The sequence below is a fragment of the Protopterus annectens genome, chromosome 6.part0 (assembly GCF_019279795.1).
Source record: "Protopterus annectens isolate FY-2018-M chromosome 6.part0, PAN1.0, whole genome shotgun sequence".
NCBI lineage: Eukaryota > Metazoa > Chordata > Ceratodontiformes > Protopteridae > Protopterus > Protopterus annectens.
This window is the reverse complement of record NC_056737.1, coordinates 935,763,873-935,787,588: the sequence shown is the minus strand read 5'-3', so window position 1 is coordinate 935,787,588 and position 23,716 is coordinate 935,763,873. Positions and strand designations below refer to the sequence as shown.

The 23,716-nt window shown below is 46.4% G+C and overlaps 1 protein-coding gene across 5 annotated transcripts in view; it reads right to left on the bottom strand.

The window, feature by feature from the left end:
- OTUB2 (OTU deubiquitinase, ubiquitin aldehyde binding 2) overlaps window positions 1–23,716 on the bottom strand; it is a 365,739-nt gene that overhangs the window by 274,254 nt on the left and 67,769 nt on the right. Inside the window, exon 1 of one of the 5 annotated variants that reach the window (XM_044074586.1) lies at window positions 22,744–22,828. The exons of the other annotated variants lie outside the window; for them this stretch is intronic. Coding sequence (XP_043930521.1) covers window positions 22,744–22,812 — 69 coding nt within the window. The 5' untranslated portion in view covers window positions 22,813–22,828. Of the gene's footprint in view, window positions 1–22,743; window positions 22,829–23,716 lie in introns of those variants that run through there. 5 annotated transcript variants of the gene reach the window in all.

Sequence of the window (23,716 nt, the reverse complement as noted above, 5' to 3'; positions counted from 1 at the left end):
AACTTGAAGTCCTTTCAGCCTTAAATAGGCAATAGCTGGGGCTACCCTTGGAGCAGTAGAAAGACCAAAGTACAAGGCAGTTAATTGAAAATACAAAGAACCCACTGAGAAATGCAAAAACCTTCTGAAGAGAGGGTGTATAGGGATATGCAGGTATGCATACTTGAGATCCAGAGAAGCTAAGAAAGCTTGATGGGGACCAGGGGTAGGAGGGAGGGCAGGGATAACACTCTGAAAGAAGGCACCACCAGCAAGGTGTTTAATATGGAAAGATCTAAGATAGGCCATCAAGGGCCATCTTTCCTTGGAACTAGAAACATCTTGGAATAAAATCCCTTTCTCTGCTGGTCTGGAGGGACAGACTGAATAGTGCCTTGGTTGGAAAGTTGATCCAGTATCAAGGGAAACAGATATAGTTGACTGGAGGGAGGTTGGGGTATCCCCTGAAAAGGAGGCAGGGTCTTCCAAGTCATAAAGTATCTGTGTTGGATAACTGAAATCACCCAGGAGTCCTGAGTGATCTCCATCCAAGCTGAAAGGGAGAGGTGAAGGGACAAAGGGGTATGACTTGGAAGATGGTGCAGAACATCACAGAGGACATTGTTTGGACTGAAAAGGCTGATGAGGGATGACAGCAGCAGCTGTAGAAGTAACAGCCTTGGCCTGTGGGTGTCTCCTGGAAAACTTGCATGGTCTGGTTCCAGAAGGAGTATTAGTGGAGGAGTGAGCGGGTTTCCTGACAAAAGGAGTCTTGGCAGGGAAATTCCTATGAAGTTTTGTAACTGATAAACCCAGTAAGTATTTCAAGTCCTGGGGTTCCTTACCTTATTCCTAAAGTGATTTAAACAATTCTGCAGCTGATTTACCAAATAAGGAGGAATTATCCATAGAAGTATCAAGAAATGTTGCCTTGATGTCATCGGGGGCTGCCAGGAGATGTAACCAGGAACGCCTTCTGAGAAGAGAAGCAGAAGCGGCTGCTCTGGAAGAGACTTCAACCACATTGTAATTACACTTGATAGGGTGTCTAGCTACCTGGGAGGAGGTTGATAAGAGAGAAAGGACCAGAGACTTAGCCTCTGAGTCAGGCAGTGGGGAAAGAGCCTGAGTGGCCTGATTTAGCAAAGCCAGAGCATACCTAGACATGTGTGTCTGGTAATTAATTGCCCTGATAGCCAAGGTAGAAGAGGTATATACCTTGCTGCCCAACCTTTCCAAAATTTTACTTTCCTTATTAGAAGGAAGTAATTTGGTAGAGGGAGATAACAGTGAGGACTTATCTGAAGTAATGGAAACCACAGCAGGGTCAGCTGAGGGGCATTTAAAAAGAAACTTGGAATCCTCAGGGATCTTATAGAAATGATAGTGTCTCTTTGGGGCAGGGGCTTGGGAGTCAGGGGTCGTAGATGCTGCTTTAAAAACATATAAAAAGGCTGGAAGTACTGGAGGAACTACTGAAGTAGTAGGGCCTCCAACTGAAGAAGCTCATAATATCTCTTCTGTGCTGCTGAGGTTTGAGAAGAATCCCACTTAAAGAGCTCCCTCATCTCATTAATAGTTTCCTCAAAGGAAAGCTCTTCTATGGGAGAATCCCCCCATTAGACTCTTCCTCTGGGGAATCATATTCCAGTGGAGAGGGAATTTGGGTGAAGTGTGCTAAAGAGTCTTCATCAGATGAAGACTCCTCAGAATCAGTGTCATGAATATGAAGTTCTGCAGGCTGCCCTGAAGAAAGCCCTTGAGACCCCGACAGCAGCACTAGAGAAGAGGCAAAGGCTTGGCCAGCTATAGGAGAAGCTGAAGCAGGAGCCCTCAAAGCCATCACAGCCTTAACAAGACCCTGTGAAAAAACATCCCAATCCGGCGTAGGGGTAGAAGTAGCAGGAACACGTCTAGTCTTTTGCTTCTTTTTCATATGCTTATCCTGTTGGGGACAGATGATGGATGTAGGTCTAACCTCCAACAGTTCTTTGGACAAAGAAGCTGGAACAGTTACAGAGTCTTCTGCAATAACTAGCCACGGTCCCCCCAAGTCATCAGAACTGGACATCTGCATAGCCTCGGACGTGCTAGGATCTGCACTCCTCATGGCTTCCATCCTGGTACTCACCAAGGGAGCAGATCTTACCTCCAGTCCTACTGCTGGGTTTTTATCAACCTCAAGGGGTATGTTGGAGGGAGTAGGTGCAGCTAAAGAGGATTTAGGCCTAGCTTTGCTGATCTTTCTCTTTACAGATGGCTCAGAAGGACTTGGGGAACCTTCCATAGAGTCCTTAGCTAGATGTGTGAGTCTTTGGTTTTCTAAATATAGATTCAAGGCCTACAGATGGCTGCTAATTTTTCCAAAGTCAACTTCATGCTTCTTAAGACAGAAGTGGTGAACTTCATAACACCCATGCAGATGGACAATACAGTTACGACTACTGAATCCTACACAATTGCACTTTATAAGCACTTAAACCGAGTGCATGGATCATGCTATCCCAAACAGAACCAAGATGCTATCCTCCAAAGAAATGAAGCCAATCTGGTGGCCCCCTGCCATAAACAAACTGTACAACAGAAGGAAGAAACTGTTGCAAAAAAAAGAGTAAAATCCCATGAGTGGAGGAGCTCCCTGGTCAACCGCAGTAAGAAGCTGTAATCCCTGATAAAATCCTCCAAAGCTAGTAATGAAAACAAAATCGCCACTGATTCTAAAGAAAACCACAAAGCATTCTATAGCTATGTCAAGAATCTCAATGGCAACACTCAGATCTGCTCTGAGTTGCAGCACAATGGCACTAAATATACAGACCCAACTGATATTGCCAACATCCTGTCCGACAGGTTCAGTGCTAAATTCACCCCCCCTCTCACCACCTAAAGGGCCCATCTCTATACTGGAAAAATGCAAAGTTCCTGTAATCATGGCTGCACAGGTAAAAACCACACTCTCCAAAGCCAAGAACACAGCATCCATGGGACCAGACAACATCCCAGGATACAGAACGAACTGGCACCCCACCTAAGTACCATGTTCAATCATAGCCTCATCTCAGGCTTTGTGCCCGCTGAATGGCGCACAGCAATGGTCATCCCACTCCACAAGGGGAGAGCAACCACGGACCCCGGGAACTACCGCCCCATTAGTCTGACGAGCCTGGTCTGCAAGGCCATGGAATGTATCATCATGGAACTTATAAACAAAGACATGGTAATCTCCAAACTCTGGATCCCACCCAGTTCAGGTTTGTAAAAGGCAGAGCATGTCTCCTAAACCTGATAGACTTCTTTGAAGCAGTCACCAAAGCCGTAGACGAGGGTAAGGTGGTTCACACAGCCTATCTAGATCTTGCCAAGGCTTTTGACACCATCCCCCACTCTGGAATTATAGATAAACTCACTAAACTAGGTATAAATCCCTATGTCATAGGATGGGTTGCCAACTGGCTCACTGACAGAACCCACACTGTGAAAGTAGCAGACTCCAAATCCGACTTCAGACCAGTGACAAGTGGAGTACCACAGGGTTCAGTCCTGGGTCCTCTCCTGTTTGGTATCTACTTCTCTAAAGTACAGGCTAACACAGAAGGTCTTTGGCTAATGAAGTTCGCAGATGACTGCAAACTAGGAGCCATAATCGAAACTCTAACAATGTGGACATTCTACAAAGGGGCCTCACTGAGACAGATGCCTGGTGTCAAAGCCATGGCCTCAAGCTCAATGCCAAAATATGCATTGTCATCCCCTTTGGTAAAAACTCTGTACCCATGAACTACAACATAGGTGGTAGTATACTTAACACCGAAAGTGTGATAAAAGACCTTGGGACACAGGTGTACAATAGTCTCTGCTTTGATAATCATATCGCCACAGCAGTCAGGAAATCCTTCTACGTGGCACACCTCATCAAAAAAGGTTTCTCATCCAGAAAAAAAGAGGTCATTGTTCTCCTCTACTCATCACTCATTAGACCCATTATAGAGTACAATGCCCCTTTTGGTATGTACCTCACAAGACATCTACAATAACTGGAAAAGCCGCAGAAATACCTCACAAAGAGTATTACCAGCCTCAAACAGATGCCCTATGCAGACAGTCTCAAAAAACTCCAGCTTTACTCCGTCGCATATCGCCTACTCAGAGGTGATCTCTGCCTAACATACAAAGCTATGTCAAACCCAGAGCTGTTGGACATGCTCCACTTAAAGAAGTCCCAATCCCTCTGAGCTACAGGCTCTAGGGACCTAAACCTTGTCACCACAATAAACAGAACATGCCGGAGAGATACAGTCCTGTCCCAGAGACTTCCCATACTCTGGAATAAACTACCTATCTATATCAAACAAAGCTCCTCTTAAGTACTCTTCAAGAAAAATCCTGATGATTGGATGGGAAATAGGAAATTCACCCCTTCTGTGGCTCTGCTCTACAGTGGCACAGGAAAATAATTTTCTTGGGTGGCAAAAGCCAGGGTAACTTTTTGGCTGGGCTTGTATAGTCCCTAGGGCCGATAGTCTAGTACCTACCTATGAACCTACGAACCTATGAGAACAAAAGCCTAACAAATAGAGCAGTACCAGTGGTCATAACTACACCATAAGAAAAAACAAGCACAGCTAATGACTATCTTTATGTGGAGTTTGCCTTCCACACCTACACTTTCCCCTTCCTGGATGACATTAACAAAACAAAAGGCAGTAGCAATATATTAAATCCCCTATGGGGAAGCTATAAGATGAACCAATGGGATCCAACGGCAGACTGAAAGTATTAGTTAACCTTTCCAAATGGTGGTGAAAAAGTTCTGAAGATGGTACATACGGACGTCCCTTTTATGGCTGGCTGACTGACTGTGCATGCGTGCGACGTCCCATGTACTGGCAGTGCTTCTAAGCTTTTGTATACAGGCAAGACGTTGGGTCACTGGGTGGAATACAATACCATATGTAAAGAATACTGCAACATTGAATAGAAGGACATATAGTTGTTATGGCCAGATTGTATCAAACACTCCTAGTCTTGTGTGAGTAGATCCAGTCTGTGAGAAGCTTAAGGTAATTGCCTCTGGCCATTACAAACTTATGAAGAACCACTGTTGCCTGGGCCAGAAGGGAGACACCACAATGATTACTGGAGAGTCCTTCTGAATCTTCAGAATGACCTTGAATAGGATTGAAAAGGGCTGCCTTCAAGGATGGGGGCCTGGAGCAGAATTTCACCAACTCATAGTCAAGAGTGGAGACAAAAGTCTATTTGATACAATTTTCATTTGTCAGGGTTTGTACTGTTCCTGCTCAGCTGGTCTGTGACACGGTTTTGCTCAGATGCCTGCAGAGTGCTATAACCTGGGCAACCATGGTTAGTATGCACAGAGTGCAAGAACCAATTTCTTCTTGCCTGTTTATGTACCACATTACTGTGGTGTTATCTATAATCATTGAAAAAGGTCACAAGGACCAAAAAATGAATGAGAGAGATGAAAACATTTAAATGTACCAAAATCTATTTTTTATCTTTATGTGCTTTGTTCTTTTTGGCTGTCCCAAAGACCTTATATTTTTATTCACATAGATACTGCTCCCCAAGCAAAGTCTGGATCACAGGATCATAGGAGATTACTAGACTATCAACCCAGAGGTAATTTCAAGCCTAGCTGTTTCATCCCAATGTAATACCATAGAAATGCTAGTCAATACCCAAGACTGTATTTAGTAATGACTGCCCTTGTCCAGGAGGGTTGTCGGCTCTATCCCCAGTAAGAATTTATGGTGCCCCACCCACTTGTCCAGGTTCTTCTTGAACAGTGTCATAGAGGTGCCCTATTTCACATGAATTGGTAGCCTATTCCAAAGATGCGGCAGTCACTGGGAGACAAATCTGTCCCTCCAGCATGTCTTATTTAAATTGCAGGCCATTTTTAGTTCCCTGGAATGGGTAGCCCTAGTCCTGTTTGATTTACGGGTATGCAGCAAGTTCATTAGGTTTGGGTCTAAGATTGCTCTGTAAGCCAGGCACAAGTCTACCCTAAGACGTCTATATGATACAGAGTATAGTGACAAGGACTTCAGTCGGTCTGTGTAAGGCACATGCTGGAGTACATTGATCTTGTTTATTAGAAACCTCTGAGGTTTCTCCAATTGCTGCACGTGCTTTATATGGTACATACCAAACTCAATTACACTCAATTATGGATCAGATTAGTGCCGAGTAAAGAGGGGGTTATAACCTCACTTGCTCTTGAGGCAATGCCTTTAATAATCAAGTGTGCTATATAGAAAGCCTTCCTTACTACAGTAGACACATGGTGGTCGCAGTTAAGGTCACAGTCAACTCGTGACCCCAGATCCTTACAACTGTTGTTGATTTGACAGTGTGAAGAGGCACTGTTTGTGCTGAGGGGAATGAGTTTGAGACCATGACTAAGACACCAGTCATTGGACCCTCCTGGAGTATACTGACATTATTTGGGGATTCAGTAATTGCACCCAGTTTGCAGTTGTCTGCAAACGTGGTCAGCCACAACCCCTTGGTTTTGACCCAAACTTCTAAGAAATGTATACCAAACAGTAGGGGGCACAGCACTGACCCCTGTAGCACCCTTCTGGTGACAGGTCTGCTAGTTGATGTGGAGTCACCCACTTTGATAGTGTGTGTCCAGTTTGTGAGCAAGTTGGCAACCTATCTTACAACAAATGGGTTTACAGTTAGTTTGCCAAGTTGATTGGTAATGCCAGAGTGTGGAATTGTGTCGGAAACCTTTGCCAAGTCGAGGTATGCTGTGTATATGGCATTCCCTGGTGTCAGTGGCATCTGTCAATACAGGGCATATTGTCAGGCATGGTATGTCCTTTGTGGGTCACATGTGATGGCACCACAGGTGTTGCAGGTGTCCACTGGGGAACATGGGGAAGGTGCACTGTCTGCATGTGCATGCATATTGGACAGATGGACAGGGTGCCATGCCCTCTGTAGCCCACAGCTGCCACCCCATAATTACTATCAGTGGCCAATATGCAGTGTACTACCCACATATTGGCTGTTGCCTAGGCATGTGGGTGTGTGTGTATGAGACATGGGTTGGGAGTGTGCTCTGGGTAATACTGGGGTTGCTAACTGTGATTGTCTGGCCTTGATGTCACATGTATGGGTATGGCTTTGCACTTTAGCCTCCCAGCTATTTCACATCTGTTATCCCTGTACGGTGGACATTGTGATATATAGTAGGAACACCATATAAGAAATATGCAAAACCTGCTCCACATTGGCCACAGGTGTAACACACTCACAACCACCTCCACACAGGATATGAGTTACACACACACACACACACACACACACACACACACACACACACACACACACACACACACACACACACACACGTCATCATGTCTGGGTGTAGAACCCTTACCTAACTAGTTTATTACACTACAGCACTATGCAGTTATAGTACACGCCACTGAGATGACTGGAGTACTCCTTCCTCAAAGGTGTATATCACATTGGTGACATCAGCATAGGCCATTCGAATTGCAATGAGTGTGAATAGCCTAAAATGCAGTGCTCCCTACACAGACAGTGACACACACAAAATATCCACGACCGACATGTGTGGGTATAGAACCCCAGACAGAGGTCTATATCACACTACAGCATGAAGCTGTTATAGGACGGACCACAGGGATTACTGGAGAACTCCTTCCCCAAAGGTGTATTTCACAATGAATGACATCAGCAGGATTGCCAAAGTAGGCCATTTGAAATGTACTGCATGTGACTAGCCTAAAATGCATTGCTCCCTACACAGACAGTGACACACACACAAAACATCCACAGCCGACATGGGTGGGTATAGAACCCCTGACAGAGGTCTATATCACATTACTGCATGGAGCGGTTATAGGACACACCACTGGGATTACTGGAGAACTCCTTCCCTAAAGGTGTATTTCACAATGAATGATATCAGCAGGATTGCCAAAGTAGGACATTTGAAATGTAGTGAGTGGGACTAGCCTATAATGCATTGCTCCCTACACAGACATTGAAACACACACAAAACATCCAGAACTGCCATGGATGGGGATGAAACCCTACCACAATTCTAAATCACAGTACAGCAGTACACAGTTATGGCATGTGCTACAGAGATTACTGGGCTACAACCTTCCCAGAGGTGTATTTCTAGGTGGGTGACATCAGCAGCCTTGCCAAAGTTGAGTATATGAATTGTAAGGAGTGTGAGTACACTAAAACGCACTGCTGTCTACACAGACACACACACACACACACACACACACACACACATGCCATGTCTGGGATTAGAACACCTAACTACTTTATCACACTACAGCAGTACGCAGGTACAGGATGCACTACGGAGATTACTGGGCTACAACCTGCCCAGAGGTGTATTTCTAGGTGGGTGACATCAGCAGCCTTGCCAAAGTGGAGAATATGAATTGTAAGGAGTGCGAGTACCTTAAAAAGCATTGCTCTCTACACAGACAGGGTCAGACAGACAGACACGCGCACACACACACACACACACACACACACACACACACACACACACACACACACACACACACACACACACACACACACACACACACTTGCCATGTCTGGGATTTGAACACCTACCTAACTACTTCATCACACTATAGCAGTACGCAGTTACACGGTGCGCTACGGAGATTACTGGGCTACAACCTTCCCAGAAGTGTATTTCTAGGTGAATGACATCAGCAGCCTTGCCAAAGTTAAGTATATGAATTGTAGGGAGTGCGAGTACCCTAAAAAGCATTGCTCTCTACACAGTCAGAGACAGACAAACACAGTCACAGACACAGTTGCCAAGTCTGGGGTTAGAACTCCTACCTAACTAGTTTATCACACTACAGCAGTACGCAGTTATGGGACGCACCACGGAGATTACTGGGTACAACTCTCCCGAAGGTGTATTTCACATTGGATGACCTCAGCAGGCTTGTCATAGTAGGGCTATGGGGAGAGCAGTGTGTGTGCATGAGCAATAACCCATTCATCTAGGGCTTGACATGCCACATGCAGGCACACACTGGGCCATATTTCACAGGTACGTGTATACAGCTGCTAGATGACTAATTCCTTGTACAGTCATGTTGCACAGCTGGCACGTGCACCACATAATCTGTAATGCTGACAGATACTGGTGGCTAGTATCTGCAGTGAGTGACATCTGCACCTCATGTGTTTGGGGCCCTCTTCCACACATCTATGTATGTCTACCTTTGGCTTATTATAGTGTGTTGTCCTGACATATATATCTGTACTCCTATCCACTGTGTGTGCAAGGCATGAGTGGTGTATACTGACGAGTGTCTGCACTAACAACTGCAACTGCCAGATATGTCTGGTCCACTGGTGTTTGCACACATGGCCTTCATGTGTTTAAGTGTGTGAGCATTCCCAGCATGACCTTTCAGTATGTTGTTGACTGACACTGCCTTAATTTCTCTAAGTGTGTGAGCATGCCCAGTATGGCCGTCTGTATTGAATGTGTGGATCATGTCCAGGTAGTTTGTGCTGCAGTGCTGACCTTTGTGTCGTACACCAACAGGTAGCATGCTGTCTCTGCAGGGTATCCATCGATCATTTGGCTTTGACTGTTACTACATTTCTGCATGGCTGGGGGGGGCACACCTGACTTTCTACATTTCTACACAGGAGTGGGGGGGCACACCTGACTATTACTACATTTCTACACAGGAGTGGGGGGGCACACCTGACTATTACTACATTTCTACACAGGATTGGGGGGGGCACACCCGACTGTTATTACATTACTATGTAGGATGTGGGGGGCACATGTGACACTTGTACATATTTGCTATGACTGTACTGGTATGTCAGGTACTCCATTTCATTCTGTACTGCTAACTATCATGCTGACTAGAGGCATACCAGTGTACTACAGATCATGCGTTTGGTTGCCCTACATATTACTGTCTGACTTCCTACCCTTCAGAACTAACATCCCACTGCCTGTCCTGCTGTGGTCTGTCTGTGTAGGCCTGGGTGGGAGGTTAACCATAGCCATCATTCAGGGGCCATGGCACAGGCTCTGTTTGGGTTTGTCTACACCTGTCCTGCTGGCTGAGACTGTTGTTGGGTATGTGAACTGTCCTGACTGGCATGTGTGGGTCATATGGACACACACGTCACTCAGCACATTTCCTGCAGTGGGTTTTGTCACCCTGTGTAGTACTGGCTACTATGGTGACTCCAGTATGTGTTACAGATGTCATGGTGCCACTATGGGTGTCTACTTGTCTGCTGCCATAATATTCAGCCACCCAATTCCCTTGCATGCTAACATCCATACCATAGCTACAGGTTAACGACACATTCTACTCCATTTGGCAACTGGTAGGTTGATTGACTTACCTTGAGGGTGTGTCAGACTTGCGGATGATGTTGGATGCACATAGTACACTCCCTATACATTTAACTGCTTGTGTTTGGTTGCCTTTGTATCCTCTGAAGAAGCCACCATATGTGTGTGGCGAAAACGCTGTGATTTTCTGTTTTAATAAATTGCGTTTAGGACTGTGAGGGCTTCTGCCTTGTTCTTTGGTTTCCTTGCTTTCAGACGTTTGTGGATTTTTTCAAGTGTTTACCACACTCCCTATACATGGGTGAGCACAGGTAGTGTCATGTTTGGCATCCCTTTTACTGTATGTGCAAGTCAGACAGAGGAGTCATTTCCTGGGTCCCTACTGTGTCAGTGCATGTGCTATGCGTTGCCTCTTTGCCGCAGCCATGGCATACTGGGCATGCCTCCATCTGCCTACTGAAGCAGACTCAGGTTGTTCCTCCTCCAGGTCACTCTGTGCCTGTGCAGGCCTTAGCATTGGTGGGGGGCTGTGTGGCCCTGCCCCATGCTGTTCCTGCTGCAGCTGTTTCCGCAGGATCATATTGTGTAGCATTGTACATACCATAACAATTTGGGTGCATGTAGCTGGCGGATACTGCAAGGCTCCACCAGATGTGTCCTGACATCGGAACCGTGACCTGAGCATCCTAAACATATGCTCTATTATATGTCTGGCCTGTGCGTGTGCCTCATTATGACATTGTTGTTCAGGTGTGTGTGCATTTCTGATGGGTGTCATCAGCCACTGCTCCAGTGTGTACCCAGCATCCCCCACTAGGTGACCATAGGGGATGTCCCCACTGGCAAATCTCTGGTACAGCTGCGTCAGATGCCATATGTGGGAATCGTCATAGCTTCCAGGGCAGCCAGCACACACATTCATTATAATGCCCTGGGCATCACATACGACCTGGCAGTTGATGGAGGGGATGCGTCTGCGGTTGATGCAGGCCCTACCCTGCTCACCGGGTGGTGCTTTGATGCATATGTGCATGCAGTCTATAGCACCCACTACCCCAGGGTATTCTGCTATTTGGTGAAAGAGACGCATATTGCTGGTCAACACCTCACGGGTGTTGAGGAAATATATGTGCTCACCGCCATGTGCTGACATGGCATCCAGGAACTGTTGGAATACTCTGGATGCTGATGCCTGCGAGATCCCCATGATATCCCCAGTTGTGCTTTGGGAGGTATCTGCGACTAGTATACCTAAGCCTACACATACCTTGGTATCCACTGGGATGGGTTCCCCTCGGTCAGTTTGGTGTCAGGTGTGGCCGGCACAGCTCAACAATTTGCTGTAGGAGGTCTCTGTCCACCCTATAGCACTCCACTATCTCTAGCTCATGTAGCCCCTGGTAGGTTACCCTGGGTCTGTACACTCTTCCCTGTCTCCTCACTGTGGGTTTTTCGGCAGCATTCACATCCTCACTACCCTCAGCCTCTTGCAGATGCTGTTCTATGTTGCCTGCTGCAGCCCTTCTCATTTTGTAGGTTTGTTTGTTAAAATTTCCCTGCTTGTATACACCAGTGGTGTAAAGTGTGGGAAAAAACAGAGGGGAAGGTGTTTGCTTAGTTTATAGTAGTGTTCTGGGCTGGGCTGCTGCCTGTGTAATTGGCTGAATCTGATACAGTTCACCTGCCAGCTAAGCTAGTTCTCCTTGATTACCTTCCTACTGCTGTTTTCCCTTCCCATTGCCTTCCTATTTAAGCCTGTGTGCGCGCCGCGCAGAGTGCTCAAATGTGCACAGTGCTGCTGTTTCCTGGTTTAACTTCTTTTTTCTTCCTGTAAAACCAGGTGTGAGGCACACACACCCACTTAGGCTTTGTAATGAGTGTTAGGCAGGTTTAGACACACCCCTAGCTTAGCTGTGCTAAGCTAGGAGCAAATCCGAGCCACAGGGCTCCAATCCGCTTACAGTACGCCTGACACACACCCCCATGATGTCATCTACCTGCTAGGCTTGTACCAAGCTATTCCTACTCTTACACTGCTGGGACCTGACTGTCATGGTGCGGAGAACTGGGATTCACTATACTTCCCCTCATTTGCATAGGATTGCCTGCTAATGCATAGTTACATGTATCACACTGAGCCTCCCCCCTTAGCAACCACTACTCACTGGCCAGGTTGTCTTCTGCCTGCCATTGACTTGCATGGTAGAATACTGATTTTAGTTGGAATGCTTATTTTAGGTTTATTTTATTAATTTCCCCTGATCCAGTTTGCGCGCCGCTGCCCTACGCTTAATCAGTCGAGATTGGCTACAAAAAATAGCAGTTGATTTTTTTATTTTGTTCGCTGTTTGCAATGCCAATGGCCTTATACTTGGCCATTAGCATGCTTACTACATGATATGCAGCCTTTATTTGGAGCAGTCATAGCTCCGTTTTGGATTTTGCAGAAATGTACTCCGTTACTAACACAGTACATTTCTGCAGATTTCACTAGTCTTGCACGGACTGTTGCGAGCTTCCTGGATTTCAAATTCACCTCATTTGCATTGATTTTACCTGCAAATGTGGTGATTTGTACATACCAGTGCTTAGTCTGTTTAAGATTAGTGCAGGAACGCTCATGTACGCCCCTGCAGGCTGTTCCTGGATCGCACTGCAGACATATTCCCTGCTTGAAGCTCCTGCACCGATCTTGCACTCCATGCAAGCTTTTGAGAATCCGGGGGACTGTCTTAATTTGATTAGAAATGCTAGTTCTCTGGATGCATTTTAAAAAGGTTTATGGTTAATAGAGAAGTGACTTGTTAGCCCATTAATAAGAAGTTATGTACCTACCATAACGTTCCATGTTAGTTGTCTTCTCTCGCCTTCTTTCTTGCTTGATGGGTTCGGAGCCGATCCCTCGGCTCCGACTCGGCACTTGCTTTAGCTCGAGAACTCCTTTTACCAGCTCGAGGCAGCCCCATATCCCATGATGCAAGGCAGGAAGTACCCAGATCTCGTTTGTTGACAAAAGGGCAATAACACCAAGCATAAACAATACTTCCCAAAGGAAGAAGAAACTTACAGATGGAAAAAGGACCAGGTCTAATGGTCTTTAGCATTATAGTTTCTTATACAAGGTCTGTCCAGGCCAGGGGGAAGGAGGGAGGGTCGCAAGAAAGAAGGCGAGAGAAGACAACTAACATGGAACGTTATGGTAGGTACATAACTTCTTAATGTTAAGTTGTCAATCTCGCCTTCATTCTTGCTTGATGGGACCGTCCCTAGCACCTCTATCCTGGGTGGCTCAATGGAACAAACTCTTGAGGACTGTAGAGCCAAAACTGGCTCTGTCCCTGGAGGCCAAGTCCAATTTGTAATGGGAAACAAAAGTGTGAGGAGTGGCCCAAGTGGCGCTGCACAAATAGTGTCTAAAGGTAGTCTAGCTTGAAAGGCTGTAGAAGTAGCTAAACTCCTAGTTGAATGTGCTTTAGGTTTTGAGCACAGCTGTTTTCCCTGATCGTATAAATTTCAGTGATGACCAAGAAAGCCATCTGGACAAAGTCACTTTAGAAACAGGAAGGCCTTTTTATTATCCGCATAGGAAACAAAAGTTGATCAGATTTCCTAAATTTTTTGTTCTGTCCAAATAATATCTAAGCTGACGGTGGACATCAAGATAATGTAGCTTTTGTTCAGCTCTATCTGAATAGTTAGGAAAAATACAGGAGATCAATGGATTGATTCAGATTGTTTTTGAAGCGACCTTAGGTAAAAATGATGGATTAGTTCTCAAAGATACTCTGTCTTTGTGAAAAATCAAATAGGGGTCGAACAGAAAGAGCATGAAGTTCAGACACCCTCCTGGCAGATGTAATAGCCACTAGGAATAAAGTTTTCCAAGAAAGATATTTCAGGGAACAAGAAACAGCTGGCTCAAAGGGGAAGAATCAAGGATGTCAGCACTAAATTTAAATCCCACTGAGGAGGATGATTCCTGATTGGAGGCTTTAGTAGGAAAATCCTTTCAAAAGGCCCTGCAGAGTCTATGGGACATAATATTATGATCTGCTATCCCGACATGAAAATTAGAAATAGCAGCCAACTGAACTCTGACTGTGGAAAAAGAGGAGCCTGCATGGAAAATCTCTGCTAAGAAGTCCAGAACTGCCTGAACAGGGGCAGTAAAAGGGTCAATATTTTGGGCCTTAGCCCAATAAGAGAAACGTTTCCATTTGCTTGTGTAAATCCTCCTGGTAGAGGATTTTAGTGAAGCTACTATAATATCTCTAACTGGGTTAGAGATCAAAGGAAGCCTGGCTAAGGAAGGAAGTGGAGCAACCATGCTGTGAGGTTGAGAGAAGGGATTGACCGGTGCAGCTGACCGGATTGGTGAATCAGTAGATCTGGCACTGGGTCCAGATGCCACGGCTGCACCAAAGGTGACGATGGAGGAACGGAACCAAACTTGTCGAGGCCAGTAAGGGGCAATGAGAATCAATTTGGCTCTCAAAACGGTAGCTTTCTGGATCACCTGAGGGATCAGAGGAAATGGAGGGAAGGCATAAAGAAGTCCCTGGGGCCAATCCTGGGTCAGAGCGTCTCTGGGGATGGCCTGATAGAGGGAAGAGGCTGAAGAAGTCTGGACATTTGCTGTTTTGGGGAGTAGCAAAAAGATCGCAACATGGACGACCCCATTCCAGAAAAATCTCTTCCGCTATGGATTGCTTGAGAGACCACTCGTGAGGCATGAGAATAGCTCTGCTCAATCTGTCCGCTATAATGTTGGTTTTCCCAGGGATATGCGTTGCTACCAGAAACCGATGAGAGGAGATCGCCCATTGCCATAGTCTGAGCGCTTCTCGACACAAGGGGTAGGACTTGGTTCCGCCCTGTTTGTTGATATACCAAACTACAGACATGTTGTCTGTGTGGACTGCAACTGTCCCTACGGGAAGAAAGTCGTTGAGGGCTTGCAACGTTAAAAGCACTGCTCTCATCTCCAGGACATTTATGTGCAGATGGTACTCGAACGGTTGCCACGCCCCATGAACCATCCTGCCCTGATAATGACCCCCACCCGATCAGGGAGGCATCCGTGGTGACAGTGGCTATCGGGGACGGAGGTACAAAGCACCTGCCTTGGTGAACCTGAGACGATGTGATCCACCAAGCAAGATGTTCTTTGCATGTTTGTGTCACCAGAATCTGGTGACGCATTGGGAGTTGCTGGTATGACCACTGTGTGAACAGCATCCACTGAAGGAGGCGATGTAGAATCGAGCCAGGGAAGAAGAGTGATGGCCGCAGCCATAAGACCTAATACCTTTAGAACCATTCTGGCCTGTACCTTTTGCTGGCCAGAATGATCCTGACATGAGTCTGAATGTCTGAAACTCTTTGTTCTGTAAGGGTAGCTGACATCGAACAGTGTTTAAGTTTAAGCCTATGAAGGTAATAGACTGGCAGGGCGATAAGGATGACTTTTCGTAGTTGACTGAGATGCCCAAATGAGAACAAAGGTCTATTGTGTAATCCCTGGCTTGTATAAGCTGATGCCTGGTGGTGGCTGACAGGAGCCAGTCGTGGAGACATGGAAACACCTGGAATCCTTGACGTCTCAGGTGAGCCGTGACCACTGCCATGCATTTGGTGAACACTCTGGGGCTGTAGTGAGACCAAAGGGCAGGGCTCTGAACTGGAAATGACTGGACCCCAGCCAGCGGAGAAATCTCCTGGAGCGTCTGTGAATTTTGATGTGATAGTACGCATCCTGAAGATCTATTGAGCACATCCAGTTGTCCTTCTGTAAGAAGGGCAGAATTGACTGAAGAGTGACCATTCGGAATCTTGTCTTCCTGACAGACTTGTTGAGTCTGCTGAGATCCAATATTGGTCTCCAGTCTCCCGTCTTTGGGGACCAAAAGAACCTTGAGTAGATTCCGGGCTCTGAATGGTCTATTGTGACTGGCTGAATGGCTCTTTTTTGCAGTGGGTTTGCGATCGCTAACGGTGCAATGTCCGTTACACCGGGTGGTGCAGGTGGAAGGGAACTTGAGGGGGAGGGACTTTCCTCGAAAGGAATTATGTAACCCTTGGATATGATCGACTGTACCCATCTGTCTTGAGTGAGGGAATGCCAGGCTTCTGGGTACAGTGATAATCTTCCCGACTGCCTCCAAGGAGGGACAGCCGGGCAACACCTCAGGGATGCTGAAAAGGCTTTTCAGGAAGAGACTCCCTGTTGCCCTGGTTCTTCGGACCCCTCTGCCTCTAGAGCGCGTCTGTTGTTGTTACCCCTCTGCCTCTAGGGGTTAACTGACCACGTGAATCCGGCGTGACTCCTTGGGATTTACGGAACCACATCTTCCCACCCTTCTGTCCTTTGGGATAAGGCCTAGAAGGGGTGGAAAACGGACTCCAACAGCAGAAAGAGTCTTGCCGTCCTGCTCACACCTGGTCAAGGTTTCCTTCACCTGAGGGCCAAACAAAGCTGACCCATCAAAGGGAGAATTTGTGAAGGACGCCTTAAAGGGATCCATAAAATCACATAGCCGCATCCAGGCTTGGCGTCTAAGAGCCACACCTGTGCCTGCGGCTCTACTGCTCCATCAGCAGCATAAGATATTAGCCGCATGGAGGAGTTAGCAATGGAATTGAGGGTTCCTAGCTGCGAAGCAATCTTTTCTTGGGCCCCTGCAGCTGTAGGATCCTGAACTACTTCTCCCAGCTCCTTCAGGATATCTCTGGAGTCTGGTGAAGTGACAAAGATAATTCAGCGAGCATAGCAAAGGTCGCTGAGGAAAACATCCGCTTGCGTACCTATCCATGGTCCTAGAGTCCTTATTAGGAGGATGGACGGGCACGGAAGGATCTGCAAGTTCCTTTTGGTGGCCGCAGCCACCACCATGGCATCAGCGGGACACCCTTTGTAAGGAATTGTTTGTCACTAGGGGCAGTTATAAATTTAGAAGGCCTCCTAGGGACTGGCTCTACAGAGTCAGGAGCTGTCCACGCCTTCGTGCTATAACCTGCATAAGGGGTCGAAGGCGGAGACACCCAGGAGGTGGAGGGCCGAGATCCAAACGCCTCTAGGTATACTGACTCATCCTCAGAGGGATTGTTGGAGGCCAGTTTCCCTCTGTTTCAGAAGTTCTAGGATGTCTGAGAAGGAGACATCCTCAGAGGGGATCTAGGGGATCCCTCTGACTCATCAAAGTCAGTATCCAAGTGACAGACTCAGGGGAGTCTACATGCTTCCTCTTACAAGTCCTCTTCCTAGGAGGATCTCCCGAAACATCAGGAGAATCCTCGGAAGAGGGGAAATTCCCAATGGGAAACCTGAGGCGGAGGATCTCTGGGTCCTGTAGCAAGAGAAGTGGCAGAGATGTCAACAGGTACAATAGAGGGAGGAGCTACGGGAAGAGACTGCTGACTGATACCAGTGGCCAGTACACTCTTCATCACCTCGAATGCTCCCTCCCAGGCAGGTCCGAGAGACCCGCTCAAGAGCTAGGAACTCCAGGGGCCACCGAAAGGGAAGTCTCCGAGGCAGATGTCGGAGCCGAGCTCACCAAGGCCGAGGCTCCAAGGGGAAGAGCGGGTTCGGACAAGGGTCCGATGCCACTCACCCCTCGGAGGAGACCATGGAAGCCCGACCACGAATCCCTCTAAAGAAGAGGAGATAAGAGTAGGGGCTGAAGGAACAGAAGGTGGTATCCGTCCTCCAGCCGTAGCAGTAACCCTGCCCGAAGACTCCAACTCCAAACTCTGGGGTAGAGTTGAAGGAGGAACTGTAACGGGGTGTGGACCAACAGTCGTCTGCTGAGACGGACTGTGTAGCATTTGGGCCAGTACCTGTGACTTGAGCAATCTACTGACCACTCTCTAGGTCATGGTCTGACAACCTGGGCGACCTTGAAGATCGGCTCCGATGGCTCCGCTCCGATAGAAGAGGGAGGCGGGCAAAGTATCGGCGCCAAGGAAGGAGACCTCGACCTCTTCCTGGAATGGGTCATCGGAGCCGATATTATTGATCCTGTCGGCACCGATTTCGGAGCCGGCAGAACGCTTCGATGTATCGGCTCCAGCCGGAGCCGATACAGCCACCAGAGTAACGGTGTCGGAGCCGATCGGAGCCGACACCGATGCCTGTGCCACATGGGTGTCGGAGCCGATCGGAGCCGACACCGATGCCACGTGGGTGTCGGAGCCGGTCGGAACCGACCCCACAGTGGTCAGCAGATTCGGCACCGATAGCCATCGGCGCCGAAGGCTTAGTAGATCCAGAATCGGCTCCAGCCGGAGCCGATCTCGACTCTATACGAGTCGGAGCCGAGGCCACAGGCTTAGAACCAGAAGCCTGGGTCTTGGCAGATTTTGTTGACTTTTGTGGGGCCGACTTAGCCGGAGAGCCCTCCGGCTTAAGAAGACCCCTCAGAATCAACTTATTCCTTCTCTCCTGCAGGACTCTCTGGCTGAAGGAGTGACAAATAGCACAGGAGTCCTGCAGGTGAAGAGGGCCTAAACAGTACAGGCAAGAAGTGTGACCGTCTGTCAGAGACATCTTCTGACAGCACGAGTCACACTTCTTAAAACCTGAAACCCTCTCTTTAGACATGGTGCCCAAAAACACACACCCACCAGTCCAACTAACTTAAATTATCCCCAAAAGGGAGTTTAGTAAATTCAACCAACACACACACCCTAACAGGGGGATGGGAAAGGAAATTAACTGACTAATTAAATTTAAAAGAGACAGGGATTTCTGTCAGAAAAATTAAGTTTAAAGTTAAACTATCAAATATAAAAAGTTTTTAAGTAAAAAGGGGCTTAAATGTCACAAAAGTGAATTACTTACCAGGAGCTGGTAAAGAGAAGACCTCCCAAGCGAAGCGGCAAACGAGATCTGGGTACTTCCTGCCTTGCATCATGGGATATGGGGCTGCCTCGAGCTGGTAAAAGGAGTTCTCGAGCTAAAGCAAGTGCCGAGTCGGAGCCGAGGGATCGGCTCCGAACCCATCAAGCAAGAATGAAGGCGAGATTGACAACTTAACATCTATAAGTTATGAGTTATCTTGGCACTAAGGGCAATGGCCAGAAGAATGAGTGCTGAAATTAAAAAAAAAAAAAAAAAGATTTGTTAACACCAAATTAAGTGGCAGAAACAGTTTTAAAATAAAAGTAATACTTTCCCATCCCATCCAAAGAACATATTAGGAGTAATTTTTTTCATAGTACCAACTAAAATGAATGAAAAATCCTGTCTGGAAGTGAGACAGCATGTTATTCTAAATCTTGCAGCATGTGTTAGTGTGGTGCGCCACAGTGCTGAGCGAGGAAGGCTGTAAGAAAAAAAAAACTGTCTGAGAAAGCCAAGGATATATTAATTACTGATGAACCCTGTTTCACTTAAACTATGTCCAATAAAACCCCCAAATAATGTACTTGGCATGTGGAATGCATCATAAGTAGCCAATCACACAGGCTGCACCTAAAGCAGAGCAATATAAAGGTTGCATACACCCTACAATCGGATTTCACTCCCATACTCTGCACCAGTGGAGTACAAACTTGCATACGTATAGTAAAAATGATGCCAGCCAGCCCACACAACCTGTAACTAACTATATATTGTCTGTGCATTGCATGCATCAGACAGAGTCAACCTCGAACTACAGGCCTGTCAACTACTGCATTCACAAGGTTAGTCACTCTCCTATACACCAGTTGTAAGGGGTACTAGAGTATGGTAGCATATATATATGCACCTGCCACTTGTATGCAATGGAATACAGTGGGCTACTGGGTTACCTTCAGAGATCTAACAGCCACTTGGGACAACAGGTACTCTGTCCAATAGTATGTGCCCCATAATATTCACTATGCCACATGGCTGGAAAACCCACTACAGTATTCAAGAGATATGGCAAACAGTGGGGTCACAGGACAGTCGCACGACTGTCTTTGCCAGCAGAGCATGGGCTGGTCGTCCCCCATCCCCAATACATCAGTGTTCTAATACCACTGCTGTAACAATAAGTCTGCAATTATATATCAGCAAACCTGACAATTCCAGGGCTGTGACACAGAACCTGGCCACATGTTGTATTTCCCACATAACACAGGGGTGACAAGGTATTTCTGCATGCTGCTGATAGTGTGAGGAATGAAACCAGATTCTCTGGTGGCTGTTGTGGCTCTCTGGGCTAAGGACATTAGCAGGGGTGATGGTGCTGATGGTTTGAATCTTGCAGCATCTATACCTTTTTGCATGTGAGGTACTCGTATGGTAATATTCCCACAGAATGTCATATCCCTCAATCTGTTACTGCAAGAAAGCAGTACAAAGCTAGACAGAATGGGGGGACAAAGGGCCACAACTACAGACAGACATTACACATGCTCTGATGAACCTAGAAGATGGCTAGTATAACAGCAGGTTGCAATAGGACAGATTATCTGCAGGATGTAAAGGCAGTCACTTAAATGTATCAGTAGGTACAACAATTCAGTGACTGCATTTTACAGTATTTTACCAGAAAACCACAAATGTAGGAGGAATAGACCAGCCATACGGGGTGAAATGCTGGATATTCTGCAAAAACATGTACAGGGGAGAGGTATGCAGACTGTCACACTGTGTGTGGTGTTGCATCATGTACCCAGTCACATCATACCTCTCAAATTCAGAGCAAGAAATCTGGACAAAGCTATGAATAAAAGTGGGACAAAGGCCTCAAAATAGGGACAATTTATAAATATAGCTCTAACAAACTTAGACCGTTGATAGAATAACAGGTTTTGCATTAGCATGAATTTCCTGATGGGCATGGAGTTTGAAACTCAAATGCCTGTCATTATTTCCAACTTTAGTCTAATGACTTTCCACTAATTTTCCAGAAAACCACACTTTTATGAAAAATGGAACAAAACTATGAGGCAAAAATCTATACAGTTGAGAGGTATGAATCACATATTAACTAAAACAGCCAGGCAATGCCATGGACAAGTGCAGGGAAGTGCTGTACTGCAGAAACAGGTGCAGCAGCCAATGTCTGCAGCACACAAAATCCTGGATCGGAATACAGGTAGCACTGGCCTGGAGTCACCTTGTAAGTACTGATAGTCTGGGCATGCTCCTACACTTAGCTAACCTGAGCGCAAGTCTGTTGCCTCTTCCTCACAAGACCAGCTATGTTGAAATATGTCTATACATACAGACAGCTACGTATACATATCTGTCTATCCCTATCCCCCTCACACATGATTAGTGTAGCTATCAGTATGTGGCACATATATATATAGGATACCTATATATATATATATATATATATATATATATATATATATATATATATATGATACCTATATATATATATATATATATATATATATATATATATATATATATATATATACATATATACATATATACAATAATACACAGACTCTCCACATGTATCTACATAACACATGTACAACATACCCTCTGAATGCTGGGGTTATCTACACTTACACATTACAACAGTTGTCTGATGGGACCAGACCAAGGCTGCAACATTACATAATCCACTCACCCACCCACAGACCCCTGTGCCTGCGGAATGCCACCCTGTATACAGACACAGTTGAGCAAGGGTTGTAATGTACAATGGTTGCAACGCATGCCTTGGACAAGCCATATTGTCCCTGGCCACATGTCTGCCTATCTAACGGCAACCAGCCACATATGGCCATACTGCTAAATGTACGCACATAGCAGGGATATTAACAGGTATCCCACTCCCAGGACACTAGATACAATAACAGTACCAAGCAGTATCACATTGCAGGCCACACATGCTGTCTAACATAAGGCCACTTTGCATACTCCACAAGTATTGTGCCTGCATTCACATATACATCAGACATAACCTGTGCTGCATGTGATAAGTACTGCAAGTTATAGTGTGCAATACTAGATAGGCAGGGGATTTAATCTCACATCAGCCAACTGTGTGTGTGTGTGTGTGTGTGTGTGTGTGTGTGTGTGTGTGTGTGTGTGTATAAATATATCCCCCTTGCAACACTACAGACATGCCCATATGATCTCTGTGCAATGGTTATGCATTTTATGGCACTGTGACTAGCTGCCGGCCCTAAATTGCCCCTCCTCTAGAAATGCATAACTGATGTCCACCATTAGTCTGACACGGACACAGGACATTTGTACATGTGTCAACTCCATCACCACACCTTTTTGATTTCTAGGTTCAGAAAACCCAGGTGACGCATGGCAAAGGTAGCAGACTTTAACACAAAATATGAATGGGTGAGTACACTGACTGCCCCTATAGTCCCCGATAGACTGTTCTATGCATATGCATCTAGAGAGCCATGCATGTACACTGCCGTACCTTGCTGTTGTCATATATCTGCTGTGCTTCCATGCCATTCTGTACACCATACTGACACCATATGTCCATGGTTTATGTCCTCAGAACCCTGCAACAGAAGCATACACAGATCCGTGATACACCTATCATTCTGTAATACTCCTGCCAGTACATCATGCAACATAAGATACATAAAATTTGATGCATAGTCATGCCACATGCCAGCATACAGTACCTGGTGTGGGCCATTACAAGTGACATGGCAAAACAATACAGCACTACACAAGTATATGTCAAGTAATAAAGTCACCCCGTGCATGAGACACATAGTTGCATTTCCCTGTATTGATGGCATGGATGACAGGGATGTGACACAGGTATTATCACATGCCCAGGGTGGGTTGTAGGGGTGCTGAAGGCATAGGCTGTGCCAAACAGTTGACAACATGTGTATGAGTCAGGAAGGGGGGTGGGTTAGATGGGCCATGGGGAGGTGCCGTGTGTGTCTGTAGGTGATCTTCATGTGACAGTGGTGTTTGAGTGTGTACATGTACACAGTCAAGTCCAATTCTAGCCTTACATGTGTGCATGTTGGACAGCTGTAGACCATACATGGCAGAGTGGACAGTTCACTGTCTCCAGCCACGAACAAGGGAATTGGCTCTGCCAGGAGTAGCACTGGTACCACCATGCTCAAGGTTAGATGCGGTGCTTGTACCGGACTGTGACTGCTGTCTGCTGGTACTGTGTCCCCCACGGGATCAGCCACGGCCATGTGCCCATGGCCTGCCACATCATGGTGTGGACAGCACACTCTGTAGTACTGGAGGTACTTCCACTACAGGAGCATGGCCATGTGGACTCTCAGCAGATGGTGTTACTGACAGCCGTCCACATGTCAGACGCCCAACTCCAACCAGATGTTTCAGCACAATGTGCGGTCTAACAGAGACACTGTCTCAGCCCAACATCTGTCCACTGCATTAGTGAACCA